Consider the following 26,066-nt stretch of genomic DNA (forward strand, 5'->3'; position numbering starts at 1 on the left):
CAAGTCAATAGAATCACATCACATCAGCGTGTTATCAATCTATGCTGCTGGTAGAGATACAACAAAATGACGCTCAGCAGTAATCAAGTTGCATTTATGTGTCTGGAGTTTGTTTTTAGCGCAAGCAACGACTTTTTCTCTCGCCAGTGTTGCGTTGATTATTGTGTCCTGTCATGCTGCTTTTCTATAGGTTGGTCAGTAGCCATAGGTTACAGCAGCAGTCACATTGTATGATGGTTTTCCTAAATTTCTGACTCTGTCACACTTTTATCCCAGGTTATCTTTGGTCACAAGACCGTGATGTCTTTGAACCTCTCTTACAGTGCAACGCAGGACTGCCGTTTTGTAGCAAGGACCAAAGATATCACCACGTTTAGTCATCTTAGGATCTCAGTGTGTACCCGGCTTTAGTAAAAAGGTGCATCCAAATATTAATAATTCTAGGCAAAGCCTAGAAGACACATAAGACTCAGCCCCCCTCCACACACTAATAATTTTCGCACAGTCCCAAAGGAGACCTTCCTTCTCTTTTCATTATATGAAGGTATTTTAATATTTACGCTCCCTTCAGTGGAAGCCAGAAAAACTTTTCCTCTTTCACAAGCTCCACAAAAAGCAGCAGGAAAATAATGTGCGCTATGAGCTCATTGCATCGACTGTACTGTAGTCAGCATGACAGTGATGTATTCATCAAAACACTGAAACACTTATAATCAGCATTTCTTTGAACCCCATTAGCCCGTCAACATTCTGGTTTTGACTTTCAGCATAAGAGGTGATTTTGTTTTTAGCAAATGCGTCAGCATTCATACAGTATGATCTCTATTACCCTGTTGACATTCTGTTTTTTGTTTTATACTCGAAGAACATGATCTGTTTTTAAGTTCAGGAAAGTCAGCTGAATGTCTTTAAGTGATGATATTCAGCTGCTGCATACCTGTGGGTGTAACAGTTCTGGTGCGGCCATCGTGACCTGAAATAAACTAGTGTGTGAGTGTGTGTGTGTGTGTGTGTGTGAAAAAGAGAGAGAGAGTGGACGGGGGCACTGATGATAATGCTAACATTTGCACTCTCCTCTGCTCCGGTGCACTAATGCTCATCACCACAGCACCAGCAAACCAGCAAAAAAAAAAAAAAAGGCCACACAGTGGAGCAGAGCACTTGACTCCCTGCAGCTCACATTGATCGCACGCCTCTCAATATGCAGCACTGACTGATCCGGTGTGAAACCCTGCTCTCCTGCACTTTAGCGGAGCTGCAACCAGTCTGAGAAGTGTTAAGCGCCAGAGCTCACTTAAAAGCTTTCGTTATGATTAAAAAGAAATCTTCTCCCACTCTGTTTTGCACGCTTCTGCAGATGTAAAGCTCAATATTAAGGACACATTAGGTGCTGATGGCTCATTAACCAAAGGAGGGAGGAAGAGTACAATCTTAAGATGGCAAGAGGAGAGGGGATCATATGCACAGTAGCAGACCGTGCCCCTCCCCCTCGCTAAGTGCTGCAGAGATGCGAGGGAATGTGTGTGTATGAGTGTATGTGCATAGGAGGAGGGGGGATGGGTAGGAGAAAGTGAGAGTGTGTGTGTTTATGTGTGAGTGGAGGCGGTTCCTACAGTTTGATGATGGTTGCAGAGAGCAGACAGGACAGGAAATGGATCGGCCAGTGGTGGAGGTGTAAATTCCACCAGCGCTTCATGCATCATCAGCTGGAGGAAGTTTTCACGCACACAAAAAGGAGAAAGGAGGGTTAAACTCACTGTTTGGATCTGGTATTGTTCGAGTTGTTTTTTTTTTTACATAAGCTATGCAAAGATTAGATTTTTCAACATCAAATCCCCAGAGGATTTATATCTCCTCAGTAAGAAAAGCTCCTCTTTGCCACGCTGAGGGGGAGGCGATGCTGTCAGAGCTGCTGCCCAGGAGACGAGATTGCCGGCCCGGTGTAGTACAGTGGGACAAGGGGCGTGGTTTGTCCACGAGACTCCCAGGACGGGAAAATGTGCTTCTCTTCACGTGTGTCACGCTTATGAGGTCAGACAGGAGAGTGCACAATGCACTCCTCAGCCACTGCACCGCGCCGCTACGTGCCAAAGCTCCTCATGCACAGTCTCACACATATACACACACTTGAGTGCACACAAACGTACATAAAGATCTATCTTATGCACACACACACACACACACACACACACACACACACACACACACACACACACACACACACACACACACACACACACACACACAATCCCTCCCCATTTCTCTAAGCTGGGACCAGCCAGCAGCAAGAACAACCATCCATGGCTTTGACCCTGAATCAAACATTGAGAGAAAGAGGGGACGGTGGGGGGGTGGGGGGGAGTCCATAAAAATAGGACGAGTTGTTTCTGTAGAAAAATAGAGGAATTTCCAGAGGCTGATAAAACGTCTTTGGCACTTCTGAAAACACAGCATACATAAAGAAATCAACAGTGAGTATAAAAGGCCAAACTAGAAAGCTCTACAGCCAGAAAAAAAGATTAAGATAATCCAAGTTCATCCACATATGAGTCTGGCCAGTCCTGGGTGGATTTGAGCCTGAACAGGCCCGTACTCCACCATCTCCCCGTCCACAGTGATCATGCCTTGTGGCGACATGGGCTCCAGCCGCAGGGCCTTCACCTTCTCATACACTAGGTGGGGGCAGCCGCACGCCAAGTGGGCGCCCTTCTCCATGGCGAGGAAAAGGCGCAGGAGGGCAGGACGGGAGATTCCCGCTGTCACATAGAACAGATGAATCACCCCGTCGTCTGCCATCGCACCAGGGACTGTCCACAGGTCCTCAGCCAGGTGGGACTGGTAAATTGCCAGCACTAAGACAAAGTCCTCCTCCTTAACCACTGTCCAGCTGTCTGGGACTGGCTGGTCCAGGCCTGGAAGCAGAGAGTCCGCCGGTGCTCTGGTCTTGCCATCACTCTGGGTCTCAGGTCTCTTGGTGGTGATGGCATTGTTGGAGGAGTTGGTGATGGTGTTGCGATTGGAGTTTGTGCTGTTGTGATTGTGGCGAGAGTTCTGGTTGGGAGAGGTGTTGGGGATGAGCCGACAGGGGAGGGAGGAGCAGAGTGAGGGGTGCTGAGGTGTGGAGGGAGGCTGGTTGGCCTTGATGCTCCCTTTTGGAAGTTTTGGCACCTCCTTGACAGGCAGATACGCCAGCCTGCCCTGATAGACTCTGAGGGTGGCCAGACGCACCAAGGTGCCCATCAGGAAGCGGATTGCTCCGACGTGCCGGTATTTCTCGCTCTCGATGTCGACGTCAGCCACGAAGCCCCAGGCCAGGGAGAGGAAAGAGAAGAGGCGCTGCCGAGAGGCCAGGTGGATCGACACCAGGTCCATGGAGCCAACCAGACCTTTGCACAGCATGAAACCACAGCTCAGTAGTAGCTCCTCATTCCACGCTGGAGGAGACCTGAGAGATGGTTACACACATCAAGAGTTAGAAACAACCACAGCATGACACATCACAGTGTTATAGATGACTGTCACTGTACAATAAAAAGTCTGTTTATCGATTTATGTATTTTTATTTCTCTGAATGTACAGCATTGCTAGATGGTTTATGAACCCTTCTGCATAAACATGACCTAAAACGTGATCAGATCTTCATTAAAACCTTAAAACTAGATAAAGAGGATTATGAATTTATCGAAAGGGATAATTGGAGTCAGGTGTTTCAATGACAATCATGTCTGAGCTTAGCAGTCCCCGCTCTGCTGACAGAATATAAACCTAGCTATCTGTTCGTAAACTGAAGCTCAACAAAAGGTGGGTGTTGCAGAATGACCATAAAGACAAATTAGTATAGTGAAGACATAGAAGAAAAAAATTGGAAGAGCAAAGTCAAACCTTAATACAATAGAAATGTTGTGGGAAGACCTGAAGTGTACAATTCATGCATTGAAGCCCACCAGCATCACCGAGTTAGAGCAGTTTTGTGAAGAGCAATAGGCCAAAATGCCTCAATGGGAGTGTGTGGGACTGCTCAGCAAGGAGAGCTTGCATACTTGTTTCAACAAAGATAATAAAATGGATTTTTTTTTTAGTTTATCTGTGCCCTCTTCATGTATTTTAGGACTTAGATGAAAATATGATCATTGTATTTATGCAGAGATACAGACAGAAGAGAGTTCACAAGCTTTCTAGCAGCACTGCATAAGCCTTGAACTATAAATAAGATAGATAGAAGACTCTGGTTGCGCCATAATTTCCATAGCTTAATTACTGAATATATAAATATGAGAAAAAGCACATTTCCTGAGTATAATTGGTCTCACCAAAAAATAAGACTCTACAGCCCTATGCTAGTGGCTCTGTGAGGCTGTACTGAGGGACAACAGTGCTGTGGGCTAATCTCTCTATTTTTTTTCATGACCTTTCTTGACATTTTACCAATTGCACAGTATTATGGCTCAACTCGACCAGCGCAGATCCCTCATCACAGGCTGAGACGATCGCCATAGTGATGCTATTATCGCCGTTGGGAAACAACACGCACTGCAGACCTTTGCTTTGGTGTTGCTGCAGCCTTTATTCACTGACAAACTCAAACCTAAACTCTATATTTGTTGCCAAATTGCAAGCTTCACTGCCCACCTTTCCCTCCACACGGAGTGCATTCACCATCACAACTCACTCTCTCATGCTCACTTGACTAAACTGCTAAACAACACTACTAGACTATCAGTCAGTGGTTTCCAGTGTTTCCTGGCTCACCTTTATCATCTGAACTAATCCCCAAACAGGAGCTGCACTCTACGATACACCACTTCAATACAGCTTCTCCGCATCAGTTTAACAGAAAGAGGAGGGTCCATATTTCTGAAGGTACTGAAAACCATACCAATCATCAGTGGGTGAGGGAGAGAGGAACTTTCATCAGGTGGAAGTATTATTATCCTGAGTTTGTTTGGCTCTTCAAGAGTGAATATGTGGTGATGGAATCTAATTTGAAGGCCACATTCATGCTTCCACCACAGCTGACGTGTGGACAGCTAACAAAAAAATCTTTCTGAGTGTAACAGTTCACTGAATCGGCAGTTCAGTTTGGAACAAAAGTAATATAGTAATATAACTAGTAATGTAACTAATTGCTTTTCATACCAAGTTGTAAATAAAGTTATCTTATTACTTTTTAAAGGAATATTTTCCATGCTTTCTTCGTTTTGAGGGAGGGATTTCACATTTGACAATGTATTGGCGAAGGAAAGCAACAATTAAGGGTTGAAGGGGGGCACTAGTGTTCTTGAAATCCTAGCTATGTCCCTATCCACACCTGCAGGTTCTGGGTTGGTGAACACATGTAAAAACCCTGGGGTGACAATATATTTCTGTTTTTCTCTTTGATGTCGTGCCCACAGCTAGCCAGCAGATGGAGATGACACCCCGGGCATGTGCTGGGTCGACTGGTTCCACAGCTGCACTCTGGACTATAATCACTCATAATGTGCAAGTTTCTAAACCCATTACATCACTCCTATGAGAGTTATCAGCAGCCCGAAATGACCTCTGCTGCGCAGGGAAGCAGTTCCAGGCTGCTCTGTCTCTCCTCCCTCCTGAGGAATGATGTGCCCAGTCAGCCTTTGGCATAATTACACAGAAAGGAGATAAATCGTTCTTTTTTTAGGCTGAGGAAGGTTCTTCTTTGCTCCTCTTTTGTACTGTTGGTCCATGCATTTAAATGACTCATTAATGGACAGACTCACTGTGAGTAGTGGTGGACAGAGGCAGCCAGGGCGTTGCCTGAGCCACCTGGTAGAATACCCAGAGGGAGCTGGATGGCCTCTTGCCAGTCCTCTCGCTCCATCAGACCATTTATCACCTGAACGAACAAGAACAGATACAAAAACAGAATCAGATCACGATCCTAAATAGAAAGTAGTGTCTGTGGATGAGCAAAAGTTAGGATAAAATGTGTTTCTTTGGTAGCTGCAGCTGTTCTGTGTCTGGCCACCCCAGCTGAAGATTTATATATGACATCTGATACATTAATATATATCTGACAGGCATCCTCACAAGAATGTGCTGGTATTATTATATTTCCACCATAAGTCCAACAGAAATATAATATGAAATTGTACCAATACCTTGGTTTTGATACCTACTAGATCTATTTTAACAAAAAAGAGAAGAAGACTACACATTATAGTTCAATTACTCACTTTAAGGGAAGAAGCAGTTCAAAGACCTGGGAGCAGCTGAAGAAACTTTACTCTGCACACTAAACCTGGATAACTGGACCAAAATGAAGAAGCTGATGGAAATATTTATAGTATTATTGGACTACATATAAAATATAAGTAACTGTTAAAACTCTTTAGGCATGGAAATTTGGCACTGAATGTCAACACATTTTTTGATGCTTAATAGTACTAAAGCAATGCAGTCAGTGCCATAAAAGTATAGCAGTTCAGTATCCAGTCCTATGCTTTACCAATAAAGCTGATTCTGATCATTTGAAAAAAAAAAGGCTATTAATCAATGAATGCAGAAATTTTAGATAAATAGAGATAAAGATGTCTAAAAACACAGGTACAGTGTACAAACTAGAAGAGGATCTACACAAGGTGACCTGAAAAGAATATTTGGATGTAACGCCTTTGTAAACACCAATAATTTGATTAGTAAGTATAATTGAATTGCATATGTTTCTCAGTAACTGTAACAGATTACAATTACATTTATTTTATAATTTCTTTGTATGTAACCACAGGTGCAGTTTGAAGATTCATTGCTGGCAAAACAAATCCAGAGTTTGTAATGTGAAGTTTTGTTTATAAAAAAATTGATAATCAGGATACCAGCAGGAGCATTTTTACATTCTGTAATTTCATAACTTGAAAGTGAACCACAAACAGACTCCAGCTATTTGTGTCTATCAAAAGACGAGCCTGCAGGTTCACTGATAGTAGTAAAACAGGTAACCCTTCATTTTTCTCTCTCTCACATGCACACACACACACACATGCACGCACTGTTAATCATCCTTAATATCTTACCAATGAATTTTACTAGAATAGTAGTAGACGCCTATAGTGTCTTTTTAGCCTCATGTTTGGCTGCACTGTGTAGAAAAAGAATGCCACCGTTCCAGGATTTAACCTGTTTAGATGCAACAGAGCAGAGAGTACACTGGATGTGCTGGTTGTCAATCAAACCTGCAGGTCTGTCGACCTGTGCGTCACTACAGGCTATATACCACATAATTAGACCAGAATCAGTGTTCCACTCTGGGGTTCAGTGAGTCCCTGAGCCAATGAAAAATGCACACCTGCATGAAACTAGTTATATGTAAGTAGTAACTCTCCAGTGCAGCTAGTATTCTAGTAAATATTTGCGTAAAATTTTGCCATAATTAGCAACTGAATTCTTGACTTATGGCCAAAATGTGTTTTGTGAGGTCACAGTGACCCTATAACCTTTGACCACCCAAATTTAATTGGTTCATATATCAGCCACAAGGTCACAATGACATTGATTTTTGATCGTTGAACACAAGAATTTCATTAGCTCATCACTGAGTCCAAGTGGTCATTTGTGCCTAGTTTGAAGAAATTCCCTCAAGGCGTTCTTGAGATACAGCCTTCACAAGAATGAGTTTTTTCAAAAATGGTGAATCACAGAGGTGCTTCAGCACATATACAGACATGAATGTGCACAAAAAATTAGGCTGATGGTTCCAGTAGTATTCCAGATTAGCTATGGACAAGCTCCCAGTCTGTAGGTCACTCATGCATGTGCAAGTGATTGCATGATCCCCTCCAGGCTTATGCCTGACGGAGATAATTAAATTTTTACAGGCCTATTCTGATGTGCTAACAATAGAAATGGGGTAAGAAAGTTTATATCATTTCAATCTGTGATTTAATTATGGAAGATTTAAAAAATCCCCAAATAAAAACAAATCAAAAACACAAATAAAGTGACATATAACAGACACTGTTATATGCATTTTCTTTTCATGTATGTATTAACTGTCATAATTAAAAATACATGTTTACTGGTAATTGTAAAGAGGTGTTACATTTCTGTGTTGTCCAGCAGAGAGCATCATAGATCTGCCAAATGCAAAGTACTGTTATTAGTTTTCATGAGGAGTCACATAATGGATATCAAAATAATAATAATAAAAAAAAACAATTGTCCAATCACAGCTTGGAGGCAGAGCTTATAATCGCTTACAAAGCTGATGGCAACCCTTTCACATTAATTCAGTGAGATGTGCGCAGCTTCTATTTACATTTAGTTATATTTATGATTGACTGGCAGCAGCTATAAGAAACTAAATAATTGTTATTTTAACATGTTTTTATGTGCTCACTTATGACACAGTCAGCACATACATAAAAGAAAATACATACAGCATATAGTATTTCAATTTATTTCTTTGTTTGATTTGTTTTATCTAGGCATTTACAATTCTTTACTTTGATTGTCATATGACTAAAAAAAACAAAAATAGGCCGCGTAAAGTCAAAGCACCTCAAACAGCAGCCCATCTCCTGACATGATGACCAGGGCGTCCCATTGTGACAGGTCCGCCTTCTTCACCAGCTCCCGCGCGTGGTTCTGGTGCTCTGAAGGAAAAGACGAGACGAGAGAGGAGAATAAGCGAGACGAGACGGAAAATGTGGCAAAGTGTAGGACAAACTGGCAAAATAAAAAACAAGGGAGAGAGCAGGGAAAGAGACATGCTGCCTTCATTGCCAGGCTCTGGGGCAGGATCAGGGAGATTAGGCAGAAAAGAGATTCAATATCCCCCACATCACATTAGCCCGTCCAGTGGCTACTCAACAGCTCTAAGGCAGCTTAGCCTCCCTGCAAACATCTGTGACTGACAAATATCTGCATGTGTGTACTGTATGTGCAATCGCTGGATGCATGTGAGTGTCGTCTGTGTGTGTGTGAGTGTTGGTTAATGCGGCTGGCGGAGGACTGAGCTATTTGTTCAGCCTAGTTTTATTGGCAGCGTCCTTGAGTGGGTCCCTCTGCAGGGGGTCTCTGTAGGCTCATCCCGCCAGCATTAAAGTCTACAGTCCTACCAGCCGAGACTCCCCAGTGTAGCGCTGTGTGTGTGTAAGAGACAGGAAGAGAGAGAGAGGCAGACAGCAGAGAAGTTAGCGAGTATTGATGCACAGCCATCATAAAGGAAATATTTTACCGCTTGGGCTTAAAGTATCGATCGAGAACAGAAGTGAAATAAAAAAACAACTATCCTCTCCTTTCCTTTCACTTTGCTCAACCTCTACCTGCCTCCCCTCTGCTACACTCCCCTGGGCCTCCCCATGTGGTTGCTGTTTATTTTCTGTGTGCTGTGGAGGCTGGAGGCAGTGATGCAGTGCTGTGTTGACAGACAGAGGCAGAGGGAGTAGCTGCACTGCACAGCTGACTCAGCACTTCAAACCTGCCGGGGCTCCGGCTGATGCTTCACTTCCCAGCTACTTCCTTATTTAAGGGGTCACTGCCAAACACATGATGTAAACCTGAAGAATATAAGCCAACTCTCCATTCTTCTTTCAGCCGGACAGATTAGAGTTGATAATTACACTGTTAAGGCGGCGCACAAACACACAGTTAAATTCTTGTTGTTTTTTTCACTTTAAATGCAGCATTTTCCTGCTCGTGTGACACTCTTCTGCCTTCTTCTGAGGTTAACTAGGGTAAAGATAAAGCTTGGTACACTGGATGCTTCATACAGTATGTAAAAGGTACATGCTGACACAAGAGGCGCCTCCATTGGAACTTGTCCTTCCTCGGGCCAAGGCTGTGTGATACATTCATCAAGGAGCTGCTTGCTGACTAAATGCGTTGTGCCAGTTAATCCGCTCATAGTCATTTCTGACTGGATACCGTATCCGACCACCAAAGGCCCTCAGCGACCCATATTCTCCATCCCTCCTCCCTGTCCTGCTCCGTTCCTCCTCGGCCTGGCTCGACGTCGGTAATTACTCTGTCTTTTTTCATCACCATCCAGCTGCTGATCTTCCCTTAAGCCCCAGCGGTCCTCACAAAGAGGCTCCACTCGCATCAGCACGCTTTCTCAAATAAACAAACAAACAGTTTCTCCCTCCTTTTCCTCTGTCCCTCGCTGCCATGTTCAAATTAAGACTGTACCATGCAAAAGTAAAAGCCATATATCAACATCATGCACGAACGATGCAGACTTCTCTGGGGCCTGAGTTTCTCTGAAATGGACTGATGATAAGTGGGAAAGTGTGTTGGGGCCACATTTTAGATTTTTGTTTTTGGAAATCATTGACGTCATGACCTCCAAGCTAAAAATGAAGTGGATCTGTGGTGGTATGGAGGTGTTTTAGTGCCCATGATATCATGGGTGACTGTCACATCTGTGAGGCCCACATTAATGCTGAAAGATACAGGTTTTGGAGCAACATATGCTGCCATCCAGATGACGTCTTTTTCAGGAACGTCCCTGCTTATTTCCTTGCAAGACAATGCCAAGACATGGTCTGCATGTGGCTTTGTAGTAAAAGAGTGCAGGTACTAGACTGGCCTTCCTGCAGTCCAGATCTGTGTAATCTCTGTCTTTTTCACTCCATCCAGCTGCTGATCTTTCTTTAAGCCCCAGGAGTCTATACAAAGAGGCTGCATGCACATCAGCACACTTTCTCAAATAAACAAACACAGTTTCTCCCTCATTTTCCTCTGTTCCTTTGCTGTCATATTCAAATGCATGACTCTACTATGCATAGTGAAAGCCGTATATCAATAACAGACAGAAATGCTGCAGACGAAACTCATCTAAAATGGACTGATAGAAATAGGAAAAGTGTGCTGTGGCCTGACAAGCCCTAAAAGAGTGCGGTTACTATAGCCTTCCTGCAGTCCAGACTGGTGCAATTACTCTTAATTACTTGTGTAATTCTTTTTTTCTTCATCACCATCCAGCTGCTGATCTTTCTTTAAGCCCCAGGAGGCTGCATGCACATCTGCACTCTTTCTCAAATAAACAAACACAGTTTCTCCCTCCTTTTCCTCTGTTCCTATGCTGTCTCACTTTGAGCTGTATCAGACGTTCAGCTGACGCACGGCCACACTGATGCTGGAAGAGACGGTTAATTCTTACCTGTCAGACAGGGCCAGTCGTCGGACTGGAGGGTGAGTGAAAGTTAAAGCTCAAAGGCTAAATGATGCATCGTGCATGTTTTCCCTTTTGGCATTAAAGCCTTTCCCTGTTTCCCAGCAGCTTGTTGGCATTCAGAGAGGGGTCACTGGGAGTTCAGATCCTCTGATGACAGTAACCAACACATGACACTGTTTAAGGTCACAAAAAGCCCCTAGCATCTCATACAGAATGTGGAGCAGCTGGGGAGACTGAAACGAGAATTTAATGAGTATCAGTGTACATGTGCTCCAGTGCCTGCAGATGAGCATGTGTGTGTGGGCACGTGTGGTTTTCGAATGTGTGATTATGACACAAATAATGCATCATAATGATACAGAGAACAATTACTGCAGTTTATTCTGTGAGGGGTTTAATCCCTTCAAACTGATTTCATGTCATGTGGTGACCTTGGTCCAACAACAAGGGTCTGCATGTGTATGAACGTTACTAACCTGTGATGACGAGTGTGTAGGGAACAGCGGCCTCAGTGAGCATCCCCTGTACGTGGCCGGTAAAGAGCTGGAGAGCCTGGCCCCGACCACTGTGAGGGTTCACCAGTATCATGACTCTGCAAGGCCGACGCACCTCTGTGTACACCACACCTGAGGCACACAGAGAGAGGTGGATGTGAGTGGAGGCAGGGATAGAGATGAAGCTAGCTAAACATCATACATTCTCTGGAAAATAACTAGGTGTGACCTTGACAAATAAGTATGAAGAATATGACAAGATAATATAAAGCTTCTTTTGTATACCAGCATTGTAACTCACTGTTAAGACATAATAACCTTTTTCATGTAATGAAAATGATATGTGTGTGTGTGTGTGTGTGTGTGTGTGTGTGTGTGTGTGTGTGTGTGTGTGTGTGTGTGTGTGTAGCAGGGCCTGATACTGACATTTGAGTATCAGACTCATGAAACAGGTTTGCATTCCAGACAAACCAGCACAAAAAATAACAGTCATCAACATAAACCACCATGTCCTGAACAAACACATTACAGACATGTGACAAATGCATAACAAACACTGACAAACAGGAACATTTGCATTTTCGAAAATAAAATAGCAAACTTAAATTCTCAGCAATGCATCATGGGAAATGATGAAAATGAGGGCCGTCTCTCAGCTTATCGGCCGCACGTGTATGTCACAAGTCAGAATTCTCAGTGCCCCGCAATAGTTGAAGCACACCATTATGCAAGTTACATTACACAAACTACACAAGCTTTCCAAACTTAAAGTGATAGTTCACCCAAAAATGCAATTTCACTCAATATCTACTCACCCCTGCTGCTTTAATTCCAGTTTCAACTTCTCCAGTCAAATAATACCTGCATTCAATCCTTTTTGTACCCACATCTAGACAAAAAATGACTAATTATATGTTTGCGCTCAGAGCCAATCATGGCACACATTCTGCAAAACGAAGTACCTTCAACAAACAGGCATTGAATGAAGCACTTTCTCTGTATCATTTTAAGGGTTCTGGTATTGGTACTGGTATCATAATTTTTTAAACAATGCTCAGCCCTCGGCAGTTTGCCTGGAGGCTGCAGGGAAACTGAACCAGCATGAGTACAAGACGAGCGCAACATTATATTTTAACTCTGAAAGGTGGCTATGATTCCTACACTGTAAGTTGATCAGCTGTTTATAACTGTCAGTTGTCCGTCAATGTAAAGCTAAGTCTGTTATCCTGAAAAGAAAAGCCCACTGCTCTGAAAATACACTGAACAGTCTGAGGTCAGTGACTGCCTGCCAGACTGAATTAACAGATTGCTCAATTTAATGGTTATAAGCATCTACTGCTTCTAAAAGATTATTTCTTATGACTCATGAGCAGACGTTTACTCATTCGGTGAGGATTCTGCATTTATTTTAAGTAATAAATATGAAACGGACAACCAAAAACAAAAAAGAAAATTGGATGAGTTGGTGTGGGAGGTGTCTTAATGTGTTAAAATGCAAAATGGCAATAAATACACTGGATAAAAAAAGAGCGCGAGAGGAGGTCTTGTTATGCATGATCAAATATTCCAAAGAACGTATAAGGCCAGGCTCATCCCTCGAGGGAAGAAAAAAGCATGAGACAGTGAGACAGTAAAGTCATAGCCTGTGACAGCATACAGATAGACCATGCTGAATGTTAATGTGACATGCTGCCTTCTTCAAGGAAAGAGGTCTAACATGCTTCTCTGTCAGGATCATACTGATAATTAATAGCAATTCTGTGACATTTAATTAATCCCCATGAGTAAATCCTCCTGTATCGCCCAAGGGAAGACAGAGTAATGGAGTGACAAAATTTCATTACCTCAGGCATTCAGCATCTTGCTTAAGGGCACTTTTGCAGATCGAATGCTCTATTACCCAACTGCCTTTAAGAGGATTATATTTTTATATGACTCTCAGGTCTGTATGCTATAGGTGGCTATACTCAGCAGTCTGTGATTTTAGCTTAGCATAAAGACTGGAAACAAGGAAGCAGCTAGCCTGGCTCTGTTCTAAGGTAACAAAATCCACCTGCCGGCATCTCTAAAGATCACTAATTAACATGTTATAACTCATTTGTCTAATCCAGAACAGCACAAGAGGTTACTACTTTCGGCCAACAATTAGTTCAGCACATAAAACAGAATATTCCCATTTTTAGACTTTGGTTTTTGTACGGACTAAAAAAAGATACTGGGCCAGTTTGACACAGAGTTTTGATTAAGCCAGGAGTAGGCCTTAATCTGTGCTACTAAGACACTTAGGTAGCTGGAAAATTGCTTAGAAAAACCTAGAACTGATCAGAAAACACCATGACTGGTGTGAATATTGAGACAAAACAGAAGAGGCAAAAGCAACTGGTTCATAAACCTTGAATGAGTATGGAAAAAAAAACTAATAAAACAGATTGTGTCAAGGCATCCAGTTATCAACATTAAAAAAAAAAAAAATTTCTGGAGTGCATTTTGCTCTTCCCCAAATTGGGGTCTGCAAGCAACAAGGTGGCCTACCATTAAGTTCAATTTGGCCCACCAGATGTCTCTAGCTAAAAAAACTACCAGCGACAAAAAAATCCAGTTACTTTCAATGTAAACTGGTAACATGAAGCCAGTCAAGTTATGCCGGCCTCAACCTTTTGTCAGTGACATAGTGGCACGTCTACCAATCATATGTTTTTACTCATCACTTCCTGTTGCGTGTCAGCAATGGATTTGCTGTTAGTCACTTTCTAGTTTCATTTAACCCTACCCCCTTTTTCTTAATGCAACATCAACAAATGAAAACGATCCATGTTCGCTGATTCTACACACAAGTGCTCATTTATGTCGATGAGCGCTGAAGCAGCACTTCACTGTCAACTCTGTGACAATGTAGCTAGCCACGTTTAGCTGTTTTATAGCTATGTTGCCGATTGTGTGAACACAGGGTATGATCCATTTCGCAGTGGCCCTGGTTTGATCCCAGCCCATGGCCCTCTGATTTGCAGATTTAGATATTCCAAATAGTCCATGCTCCCTCACAAACAGTAGTAAGCAGAAGTTAAACCAGCCTCTTTGAAGGATTAATTTTACGGTGTAGCTCTAACCCTCTGTTGTGCAGTTGGCTTAGTTTGATCCAAAACAAGCTAAATCATATTAAGTCTGTGCAAGTCACTTTGGGAGTCGGCTTAAGTCTTCAGGCCAAGTCTGTGATACCGGCCAGACGCTCTCTGTAGTTACATATTCAGTGTACAAACAAGAGAATGATATCGATCTCCTCATCTAGATCTCAGCAAGAAAGCGAGTGAGTGCATTTCCCAAATGTCAAACTATTGCTTTAAGAGAAAAGAGGAGGAAGCTGTATTGATTAAAAAATGTCTGTCAAGTTACAGGTTGAATAAGCAGGATTTGTCGGTTTCTGTTTGTAAAATGAACCAGAAAGATAGTTGATTGTTGAATCTTCACTGCATTCAATCCTTTTGATACCCAGATTTAATAGCTTTGCTCACAGACAATACCGCAAGCTTTCATCATTAAGAAAAAACAGAAAAAGGTACTGAATGAAGTACTCCATTGGTATTGGTAGCACTTTAAGGGTACTGGTATTGGTACTGGTACCATAATTTTAAATGATTCCCAGCCCTACTGAGTAACGAGTTATTTGTACCACCTCATAAAATTCCCATTCATTTTGAATCCATATTTATGTGGGGGGATCAGGTTCATTGTAATACAGGCTGCCATTATAAGGGTTTATAGCTTTTTAAAGTGACTTCGGAGAGAAGCTTCATCTAGAGGTGGATTTTTCTGCAGACGCCCTTGACCTTTAAAGCAGACACAGACTCACCAGAGAATAGATTGTATCGAATGAACCAGAGAGGACAAAAAATAAAATCCATTTTGGGGTTTGGGGAGGACAAGAACTTCACTATCAATTTCTGCATCAGGCAAACAAAAGTGCCAGGGGTTCTATTACAGAAACATCCTAACTTGCAGATCCTATCGTAACTGTTTGGTAACGATGGTAATTAGGGTTAGGACCTGATTTAGGAAAAAAGACATTACAGATAGATAGTTCTAATGTAAGAACATTTTTTATTCTTATCTTAAATTTCTCTTACTGTTGATCGTACAGTGGGCTCATACAAACATATCAGATTCAAAAAAAGCTCTTAACTTACGATACCTGTATAAATTATTCACCTGTGAATATCTGAGTGCACATGCATGAGACTTGTAAATTAGTATAGTTAACACCCCAATAATACCATATAAGACTGGGCTTCCTGCCCCATATGTCAGGAAGTGTTCATTCATGAAAATGATATCAAAGAGTAAAAAGAAGAACTTTACAAGTTCAGAGTTTGATGTGTTGGCTTTAGAGGTCCATAAAGGAAAATCTGTCCTTTTAACAGCATCAGCAGTAGAAAAGAAAAGGCAAAAGTGTTAATTCTGTGTTAACTGAGGGTCGAATTTCCACCAAAATAAAGAAGAAAAGTCTCAATATGAAAATGGCTTCAAAGAAAAAAAAAGACTCGCCACAGCAAGGCAATCGATGACTGCAACAGGAGGAGGGGTTCGAGGGGAAGTTTCCATCACAGGGACAGAGGACAGAGTGAGGATGTTGTGTGAGGATGAACAGCAATTTCATAAACCTGCATGTAAAGATGCACAGCCAATACACCTGGCAGGAGGTTATAGTTAATGATGATAGGCTTTACAATTATATCATAATTTGAAATGCAGTCAAACAAGATAATATCAACATAATTATGAAAAGTAATGAATTATTCAAATTCAAAAGCTAATGAAATAAACAGTAATTAGTGACATTTTTCAGTTTGGATGACTGCACATGACTCGTATGACTGGACCAAATTAAAATTAAGACAAAATTGTGGATTAAATTCTGTTTGTGTCTGAAAGAAAATTCAAAATAAGAGAAAACTGATAAAATAAGACAAGTTCTCCTAAATCACTCAATCAATCATGCACCAGTTAAGAACAAATCCATTCATACGAGTGGTTCTTGCATGAGGCCCAGTGTTCCTATCATCTGAGGATAGGAAAAGAGTATTGCACAAACATCTTTACTTCCAAAAATCTTCTATAAAATCTCCTAACTAACTTTAGGATAGTGGAGCTCACCTGTCTTGAAGTCCATTTTTTGTATCTTTCAATGATTAAAAGCCTAAGATTGGATGAAGTAAGATAGGATTCCTAGTTAGTGTTTGCATCTGTAATACCAAATTGGCAAAAATCCTATCTTAATGTAAGACAGAAAGCTGCTGTAATATGGCCCCAAAAGCACAAGATGTGAACACATTTTGTTCATAATGTAAATTAATCAAGCGAGATACAGGAGAATGAGAGATACCTTGCTTTGACTCACTAACATCTGTCTGAGCTGAGTGGCAGGTCATCGCCTTCATTTCCAGCACTGTGACCTGTGATGCACCGCTGCTCTACCTCATTTGGCCGGGGACGATAGGACACGGCAGAGGTACAAAAATATCTCAGAGAAAGAGGTGCGAACCAACCAGGAAGAGTGAGGAGAGAGTGCGAAAACACACAGGCACATGCCAAACTCTGCCTCCATTCACCCACACAGGGTTACCATTGTTGTTTTACTTGTATCAGAGCACAATGTGGCTTTCAGACACAAAAGCTCCTCTCTACACTTCCAGAATATAGTGGAAACTGGCTTTTGACAATGAAAGAGCTTTAGATTCGGATTTTTGCACTCAAGTGTGCTGAGCTGAAAGGACAGCCTTAATAACCTCACAGACACCCTTGCAAAGGTCAAAATTAGCTTCCTGTTGTGACTTTGACACTAGAATTCATGCAGCGTAAAGCGTTGATAAGGTAGAGAAATGTTTCTATGTCTTGTCCAGCACCTTCAGAACATGCATGGCTTCAGACTTCCGAATCACTGCGCACATTTCAGAATTTTTTTCTGGGATTCAAACAGAATAATGAATAATAAAGTGAAGAGAAATGGCAATTTAGTCTGATTATCCTGCTACAGCTTTAGAGCCATGCTGCTTCTCTCTGACAGCCTGCACTCAAATCACTTGCCATGCAAGGAGTCTATTAACTCTCTTAACTTAGAAGGTGGGAATTCTGTTAGATCCCCCTTACACTTTGCATTGTAAGAAAGAACCATGATCACAATTTAAGACAATACATACTGTCATCTATTTTGATAACTGATAAATTATTTAAAGGGACAGTTCCCCCCAAAAGCACAACTCTAAATTTTTCCTCCGACTTGCAGTGTTATTTCTACATACATCCAGATGTTTTTGGTGTGAATTCCATAGTTTTGGAGGTATTGACCACAGAGCTTTCTGCCTTCTATCCAATGTAATGGATGTAAATGGATGTCTTGTGGTGCTTAAAGCACACACACACACACACACACACACACACACACACACACACACACACACACACACAAAGAACCCAAAGTCAAAAAATTAAAAACTGTCTCTTTCCAGAAATCATAACCCATGTAATCAAGATAATGCACAGATGTAGTTGTGAGCAGTTTCATGTTGCTTTCATGAAACTGCTCACATCGTGGTCTGTTGATTCAGTCAGACTGGGTATATGACGTCATAAACCTAAGGAACCAATCCCGTTGATTGAGGGGGTGGGGCTATACATATCATTAGTGCTGATGCCCAGCCCGAGGAGAAGCCAGATGTATTGTAGCTAGTTACTGTGATTTGCTGACAAAACAGAGGAGAAGCCACATGCAACTACGTAGAGGTAGGGGTAAGGATTGGGGGTGTGAGATGTATGGAGAGGAAGGAGATTATCTGCATATTCATGAACTTCATGAAAAGTCAAAAAGCCACAAGTTTAAAGCTGTTGAAGCCTTTAAATTTATAACCTAACCAGAAAGGCAGGTCAATACTACATTGACTAATTCATGATCATTTTTCAATGCAGGGCTCCAAAGTTCCGGCTCTGAAAATAACTTTTCCTCAGACTTTCCTCCTGAGCTGTGTCTGTGTGCGTGTGACAGGAAGACAGAAGCAGGGGGAATGAGGGTGTGTGCGAAATCTGTCTGTGATGTGAAGTCAGATACCTGCAGGCAGATCCTGCCCGTCACGCCGGCAAGCAAACTTTCAAGTGCGGTGTGTGCATTTCACAGTTACGAATGTGTAAACACACGCACAGGCAGCCAGACGACAGGCAGACTGGGTGAGACGATGTGTCAGTGCTAACAAGCGCCGAGCTGACGGGGAACAGTTATCATCTCGCTGCCACAAGTGTGTCCTGATTTTTTTTTTACAAAAGATTAAATAAAGACACAGCATAACTTCAGTATCTCATACTCCAGCACAGGTGGGATTTGTTCAACCATGACACCATTTTAAGAATTCCTGGAGCAGAAACAAATATGTGGGTTATTTACTGAAAGCCGTCTTGTTCAGGAATAACTCTATATCCAGACTAGACTGACATGTCTGCAAACAAGCTGCATTCCAAGGTTGGGTGAGTGTTTGCTGGAGAGGAGCGGAAGAGGTCCAAAGGGTAGAAACACAACTGCCCACTGAGGCATCACCAGGCTGGGGAGGAGGAAGAGGAGGTGGAGGGGAGGGGGTGTTGACAGGCCATCACAGCCGTGTGTCACGGAGCGGAGGACAAAGGCTCCGGGGGGACCCAGATGCTGGATGGGGTGAGAGGTCGTCCGGTGACGCATTTTAGTTCCTCTTCACCAAGGAAGCCACGACGGCCTCAGGGAGGGGAGATCACACGCTGACAGACACACACCTGACCCTGTGGCTGGTGAAAAACTGTCGCTTTTATGGGAGCTGAACAGACCGCAGAGCTTTCCTCCATTCCCTTTCTTTTGCCTACTCTAACTTGTGACCCCCGACACAGACAGTCAGTGCAATAGTGCTCACATTTGCACTGGAATAGCTTGAAGGAATTTGCACATTTTAAGGGTCAGACACAGATGGAAAATCCCCAATCCACAATACTATTATAAAAGAATGTAAAAATGTAAAGTGTAGAAATGCTAAAGGTAATATTTGAAGGAATCTACACGTATTAATCATTATGTATTGCCAGTATGTGAACGGATCGTAACATAACCTAAAATCTGAGATGTCCCCCCATGAAGCACTGTGAAAGCGGCCAGTCAGTATGCTTGTCTGTGACCAACACGTCATCACTGGTTAGTTAATGATGCTACTGAGTAAATGATGTGTGCTGATTGTGCCTGTAGATCAAAGTGAATCAGGAAAGAGTCTTACAGCTGGTTCACACTACACTGCACCTTCGCCGAACTGCTGCACGCTGTTTTGTTCACACAGGCTGCGTTTCTGCTGTGAGGCAGCTGCTGTAAGTTCTATCTTTCTATACAGAGTTTGCAGAAGAGTTTGAGAAGAGAAGAAAAGAACTGTTATCTGAATGCAATCAGTGATTTTCCCCTTGTTCAGAGAAGGAGGGAGGGATAAATGGATAGAGGGAGAGGAGAAAAGAGAGAAAGAAAAAAAAACACTACCTTGCACCCAATTTTTTTCATGTCTGTGACAGACAGACAGATGTAGACAATGAAACTGTAGTTAGAGGTATGTTGTTGCTGATATAATGTTGATATGACTATCAACAGAACTGAGCTCAGAACTGCAAGGTGAGCCTCTGAATCTCTAAATGAAGCATGGCGAGAGCAGTGCTTGACATGCATGCAAGTCGCGCAGCTCAAGTGGGCTGTGTGGACGCTCAAAGCAGTTAATATGGGCGCCAAAATGAAAACCAGCAGGCAACGCCATGCACACGCACTGCTCAAGAGTGTAGTGTGAACCAGCCATTAGTGATGGTGGAACTTAAGTTTTTATTGTGAAAAAAAAGACTGAGGCTGTTAGTCCTCTGCAGCGACCGCTGGCTCGACTCCCGTCTGCAGTCCTTTGCTGCGTCCCCCCCCCCCCCACTCTGTTTCCTGTCTGCTGTTCAGCTGTCCAATCCAATAAAGGCATAAAAAAAAAAAAAAAATACTAGTCGGGTAAATTATTTATCAATATTTCATTAATGTACAAAGCCAGTTAACTGTTGCCTCTAAGATGTTATGTAGCTGCCTTCCACTGGGTGGAGCTGCAGTCCCCTCTTGCTCAGCGCAAACGCGCCAGATGTTGTCATCAGCATAGTGGGAGAGATGACAGATTGTAAAACCAGCCTATAGCTTTTTGATGTAGAAAATGAAAATAAGGATGAATGTAGACTGTGTCGTTTAAACTATGATTAAAATATTGTAGAATGTGATTAATGGCTTCAAATGACTCTTAATACACAAACACAGTATTTTTTGGGACAAAGTTTAACATGATCAGTTATATTAATTGTGCTCAATTTAACTGTTTTCTTACTGTTAGACTGGCACAGATATACAAAGTGCAAGCATGAGCAACAGGATGCTGATTGCAGTTCACTTTACAGCCTCCGCTGAAATTAAAAACAAGGATTTTTAAGAAAATTCAGCAAAGTTTCTTTAAATCTATAACCGGCCTCATAGCAGCTGTTTGAAAAGAAGAAAAGGATACAGCCAGTAGCTATAAAGGCAGCCACTGGTTGAAACAGTCACAGCAAATAAGCATCATCTCATTCCTTTGCATGCTATTGCACTGTGGTTCTTCTGAGCAGAGACCATTAGCGTGTGCAGGACTGTATCATAGCGTACGCACTTCATTATTTACGGCTCATTCATTTCAATGAACCTGCAGTGAGAATAAAAACCCTCTGAGACTATCTGTGCTATGGGTTAAATTGCAGTAAATTAGCAGAGTTACAACCTCTTTGTAAACTACACCTTCACATATTTAGTGTTTAGTTGTTTTATACTTCAGTGAAAGTGCATCACAGTGATAGCACTCTGACTAAATACCAATCTTGCGGTGCAATTGCACTTTTAACCCAACCTTTCCATCTGCAATGCCAGATGAGATGGCATGCAATTAACTTAGGGGGTAAATACACTATAAGGGATTAGTGAATGCCACTGACTTTCATACACCCTCTACGACAAGGCGGTATTCTGCAGCATCTATTACCACAACATTACTCATTTAAATCACATAATATATTCTGTTAAATACTGTATTATTGGCTGGCCTGGATCTGGAATGCTAAAACAAGCTTATAAATTAATGATATGATCGCATCATCACTGAGACGCTGTGTTCAAAAGAAGTGAAGAGGCAAAAATGAAAAGATCTGGGATGAGAGACCATGCGAGGCTGTTAGATGGCTGATCTGGTTCATTAGTATGTGTAGCTTGAAAACCTCCCAAGCTGGAGCTCTTTGATGAGTCCAGCAAGAGGACAGCGACAGGGAAGGGCGGGGGGCTACTGCCCAGTTACCTCTCAGGTTACCATCTGCCTGCCTGCCTGGCATTCAGGGCTGAAACCCAAACTCCTGCTGGCTGCAGACCAGAGGGAGGCTGGATGGATGTTCCTCATCATCACACAGAGCCCAGCCTCTCTGTGTTTTGCAGTGTACACCTGGAGGCTGCCACCAGGAGGGCGACCTCATTCCTTATTCTGTAACACCAGCGCTTGCCTCCATCCAACATGGCATCCAACATTCCTAATTCGTCACTGTCAAGTCAAATATCCGCTTCTTCCTCGCCTGCCAGGGACTGCATGCCTGCTTCAAATTTTAAAGTTCCCATGAAAGGGCAAGTGGACTGCTTGCTGCTTACGTGTTTCCTGTAAAACAGGCACCTAGGGAGGGACTTGTTGCAGACATTGATTGGCATTTAAAGCAGGAAATAACACTACACTCTTCCACCCTGCAGCTAAAGTGGTCTGTGGATGTAATGTTAGGAGGGAGAGTGGTCCTATAGATCTCAACAGTGAAGTTCCGGAAGTAAAAATTCAATATATATTCTGAATATAGGATTTATATTATTAATGATAAGGTCATAACCATCCAAAGAGCTATGAAATTTGTGAAATTATATTCTCCTGTAGAAGCCACAAGTCGGTATGATATCAACCTTGTTTTTAGAAAAACATTTTATTTGTGATGTCCTGGAGAAGCATTACACTACCCACAATCCTAAAGTGTAACAGCGACGTCTCTGATTGGTGGAGCTCACTGTTGGAGTGACAGTCTGGCTCACTCAATATATGAATCAAAAAACAGTTAAATATCACTTTTGACTTCATGGAAACTTTAAAGGGAAAGTTCACCTCAAATCAAACACATATTTTCCTCTTGCCTATAGTGCTATTTATCCATTTCTACTTTTTGGTGTAGTTTTGGAGATACTGGCCGTAGAGATTTCTGCCTTCTCTCAAATATAACAGGACTAAATGACACAAGTCTTGTGTTGCTCCAAGCACCAACAGAATACATTTGAAAAAAAAAAAAATCAGTGTTGTTTTTGTAGAGTCGGTATCTCCAAAACTGTACAACTCACACCAAAACAATCTAGATGGATAAAGAGCACTACGGATCAGGAGAAAATGTCTATTTTTGATTTTGGGGTGAACTATCCCTTTAAACATTTAAATTTTTCTTTGAGAACATTACATGACCTGACAAAGCCCATTTAGAATTCACACCCAACGATAAACAGAGCCATCATTTTGGGACCCAAACAGCTTTGTCTCATCAGCAGCAAGTATCACCACTTCCTCCCAGATGAATGATAGGGGTAATTAGCTACATAAACACTTCTCGTATTGTATTCATGTTAATTACTGTCTCATTGTATACCAGAATGGAGCACAGAGAAGCTAATGAGATTGGAAGACAAAGGAACCTGAGGACAGTCTGCATTTTAAACAGAGCGAGACATGGTGAGACCTAATTAGACGTAGCTGCTGCAAAGCAGGATGAAAAACAGGCTTTGTTTTGATGTGATGTGATTTTTCCACCCATCAACAATAAATTCTCAGTGGGAATTCACTGAGCAGGAATAATGAAGCCTGAGCAGCGGCTACACTCTCTGCCGACAGAGGATCAGGAGAAAATCTAACTACTTAAGTGATCAGTTTTGTGAGTTTGTGTGTGTGTGTGTGTGTGTGTGTGTGTGTGTGTGTGTTTGTGTGTGTGTTGAGGGTTTACAGCAGGCTCCTGATCCAGAATCATCACTCTCATGCGGACGGTTTGAATGAACGAGGCAGCTGTAATTGCTGCTGGCAGGTGGATCACCTTTCGCGTCAGGTAGAGCAGGTTACTGAGAGGAATGTGTGCACCCTCTCTGCCAAACCTGTTTTTGGTAATAGGTGTGCTGTGGTTCAGGTGTCATGTGGGGCTTTTTGACTGTCAGGTCAGCCTACGTTCAGCTGGCTCACTTTACAGGACTTTTATCATATGAAAGCCAAAGGGATGTCAGACTTGTTATACACCAGGGAGACTCAACTTGCAGCCCACAGGCAAAACCTGGGTGTCCAGGTGAGCCTCTGACCATGTTCTAATTCATACTGAAAATACACCGAATCACCATATTCAATTCTGAATTTAATTCATCATCCTTTATCTATTTTGTGTATATTATGAAAGAACTACAACTCTAATTTCGCTGTGTGCCCCTGTGCTGTATAATGATAATAAATGCCCTCGATGTTTGCATGATGGCCTCGATCAGAAGGTGAGCTATGCATAAGAAGACAACTATTAGCTGAAGAGCAGCAAAGGTGATGCAGAAATAATATATTCTGGATAATTCTGATCCTGCACTGTGTATTTCATATCATAAATATACTGTTTATTATGTCTCTGGTGGGAACAGTTTAATGTATGTTTGTGGTTTATGTTTATAAAGCCTTCCAACATATCAGTGTCTGCATGATGGAAGAGGTTCCAGAATATTTACTGTTGCACAAACTCTTTCAAATGTTTCCTAATTACAACTAAAATGTAGAGGTATAAAGTGCAACATTTTCCTAAAAAATGTATGGACTGATAAACAGAATCCCTTTCAATCATTACTTATGATCCAGCAGAAGTGTGAGGTGGTGGTTGTATACCAGCAGCTTCCCTCTACCTGTACTTTTCATTATACTGCTGTGTTTAACGCTTTACCAACCCCAAACCTCGTTATTTGACGTCTTGTGAATGAAACATAATAAACTCTTTCTGGTGCGTTTAGGAACAGCTCGGTCTAAATCTGCTTATTCGTCTTTAAATGCAGTAAAATATGTGATTTATGTGTTGCACCAAGCTGGATAAGTAGTTAACAAGTCAGTTAATGTGAAAATAAAGAATTTCAAAGAGATAGTATACCCTTCAAATGCATTTTATCTGGTAACTATCGTTACTAATGTTGCTGTTCGCTGACCTGTTCCTATTTTCCAAAAGTGACCCCGGGACAAGTTGAGTATTGCTGTTGTACACTTTATGCTATTTTATCATCTTCACATTAAAATAATACTTGACCGCCACTTTTGTTACCTACAGGCCTGTAGTTTTTATTCTAATAATATAAAGTTGCATGCTTATTTTCTCCATGGTGCTCACCGTCTCTCCGGGGCGCGTGCAGCACAGAGGCGTCTCTGATGGCACGAGCCCACCTCTCAGCCTCCTGGAGGTTGGCGAGCGGGTCCTGGACCAGGGCGACCCGAAAGCACTGCTCCACCCTCTGCCGGGCCACTCCGGCGCTCATCCAGCGCCTCTTGAACGGGTAGAAATATGCTGTGAAGTAGGCTCCGACGTCCGCGCTGTCCGGCCCTCTGAACGCCCGGCAGCCCACACAGTCGGTCAAGTTGAAAACCATCTTCGTGCGGCCGGGGGACGCGGAGATCCTCTGGATGGTCAGGGCGCTCTCGGTCAGGCTCACCGAGTACCGGAGCCTGTCGTTGAGCGTGTCGGTGAACTCCCCGTACAGCACGCCCACGACCCCGTTCCGCTGGCGGGATGGGTCCGGTTCAGAGGCGTCTTTCTCCATCCCGCACGGAGAGTGCGACGCGTCCCGCAGGCCGGTGTGCGGATGGCGGTGCGGTGCGGTGCAGACTCTGATCCTATGAGCCTGCTGTGGGACCCTTTGAGTGCGATAACAGCACCTTTCCTAGTTCAGAGTCTCTCCCTAGTGACTGAAAGAGGGAACGGCAGTGATGGAGCCGGAGGAGAGCGCAGCCGACTGTCCCCTCTCCACCCGCTCCTCCTGCGGAAACACTTAGGCTGTAGACTGTGAAACCACTTAATCTACAATATTTTAACTATACTTAACTAGTTTGTTAATTTAAAGCCCAGGCTTAGGCAGCTTTTTAAAATGTAGAGAATAATCACCAAATATAGGGGAGACCAGTGATGATAGTAACAATTTTGTTTCAGTAACTCAGTGGCTGATCATGCTAGATCTCTAGAATTTTGATACACCCCATATTTGTCAACTAAACTCACTTGGACGTCCATTACACCATCATAGTTAAATGCACAAGTTCTGTATCCTGTGTTTTCCCAGAAGTTATAGTTAA

General features: G+C 42.5%; 1 protein-coding gene across 1 annotated transcript; it reads right to left on the reverse strand.

Annotated features, from left to right (window-relative positions):
- Window positions 1–2,225: 2,225 nt before the first annotated feature.
- On the reverse strand, window positions 2,226–25,582 carry sphk1 (sphingosine kinase 1). The gene is made up of 5 exons (XM_084744310.1): window positions 25,111–25,582; window positions 11,611–11,760; window positions 8,515–8,609; window positions 5,739–5,854; window positions 2,226–3,445 (listed from the first exon to the last, which is right to left on the reverse strand). The coding sequence occupies exons 1-5, from the start codon at window positions 25,535–25,537 to the stop codon at window positions 2,536–2,538; spliced, it is 1,698 nt and encodes a 565-aa protein (XP_084600436.1). The 5' UTR covers window positions 25,538–25,582; the 3' UTR covers window positions 2,226–2,535.
- Window positions 25,583–26,066: the final 484 nt, after the last annotated feature.

Source organism: Lutjanus erythropterus, chromosome 19 (genome assembly GCF_056507025.1).
Source record: "Lutjanus erythropterus isolate fLutEry1 chromosome 19, fLutEry1.hap2, whole genome shotgun sequence".
Lineage (NCBI taxonomy): Eukaryota > Metazoa > Chordata > Actinopteri > Lutjaniformes > Lutjanidae > Lutjanus > Lutjanus erythropterus.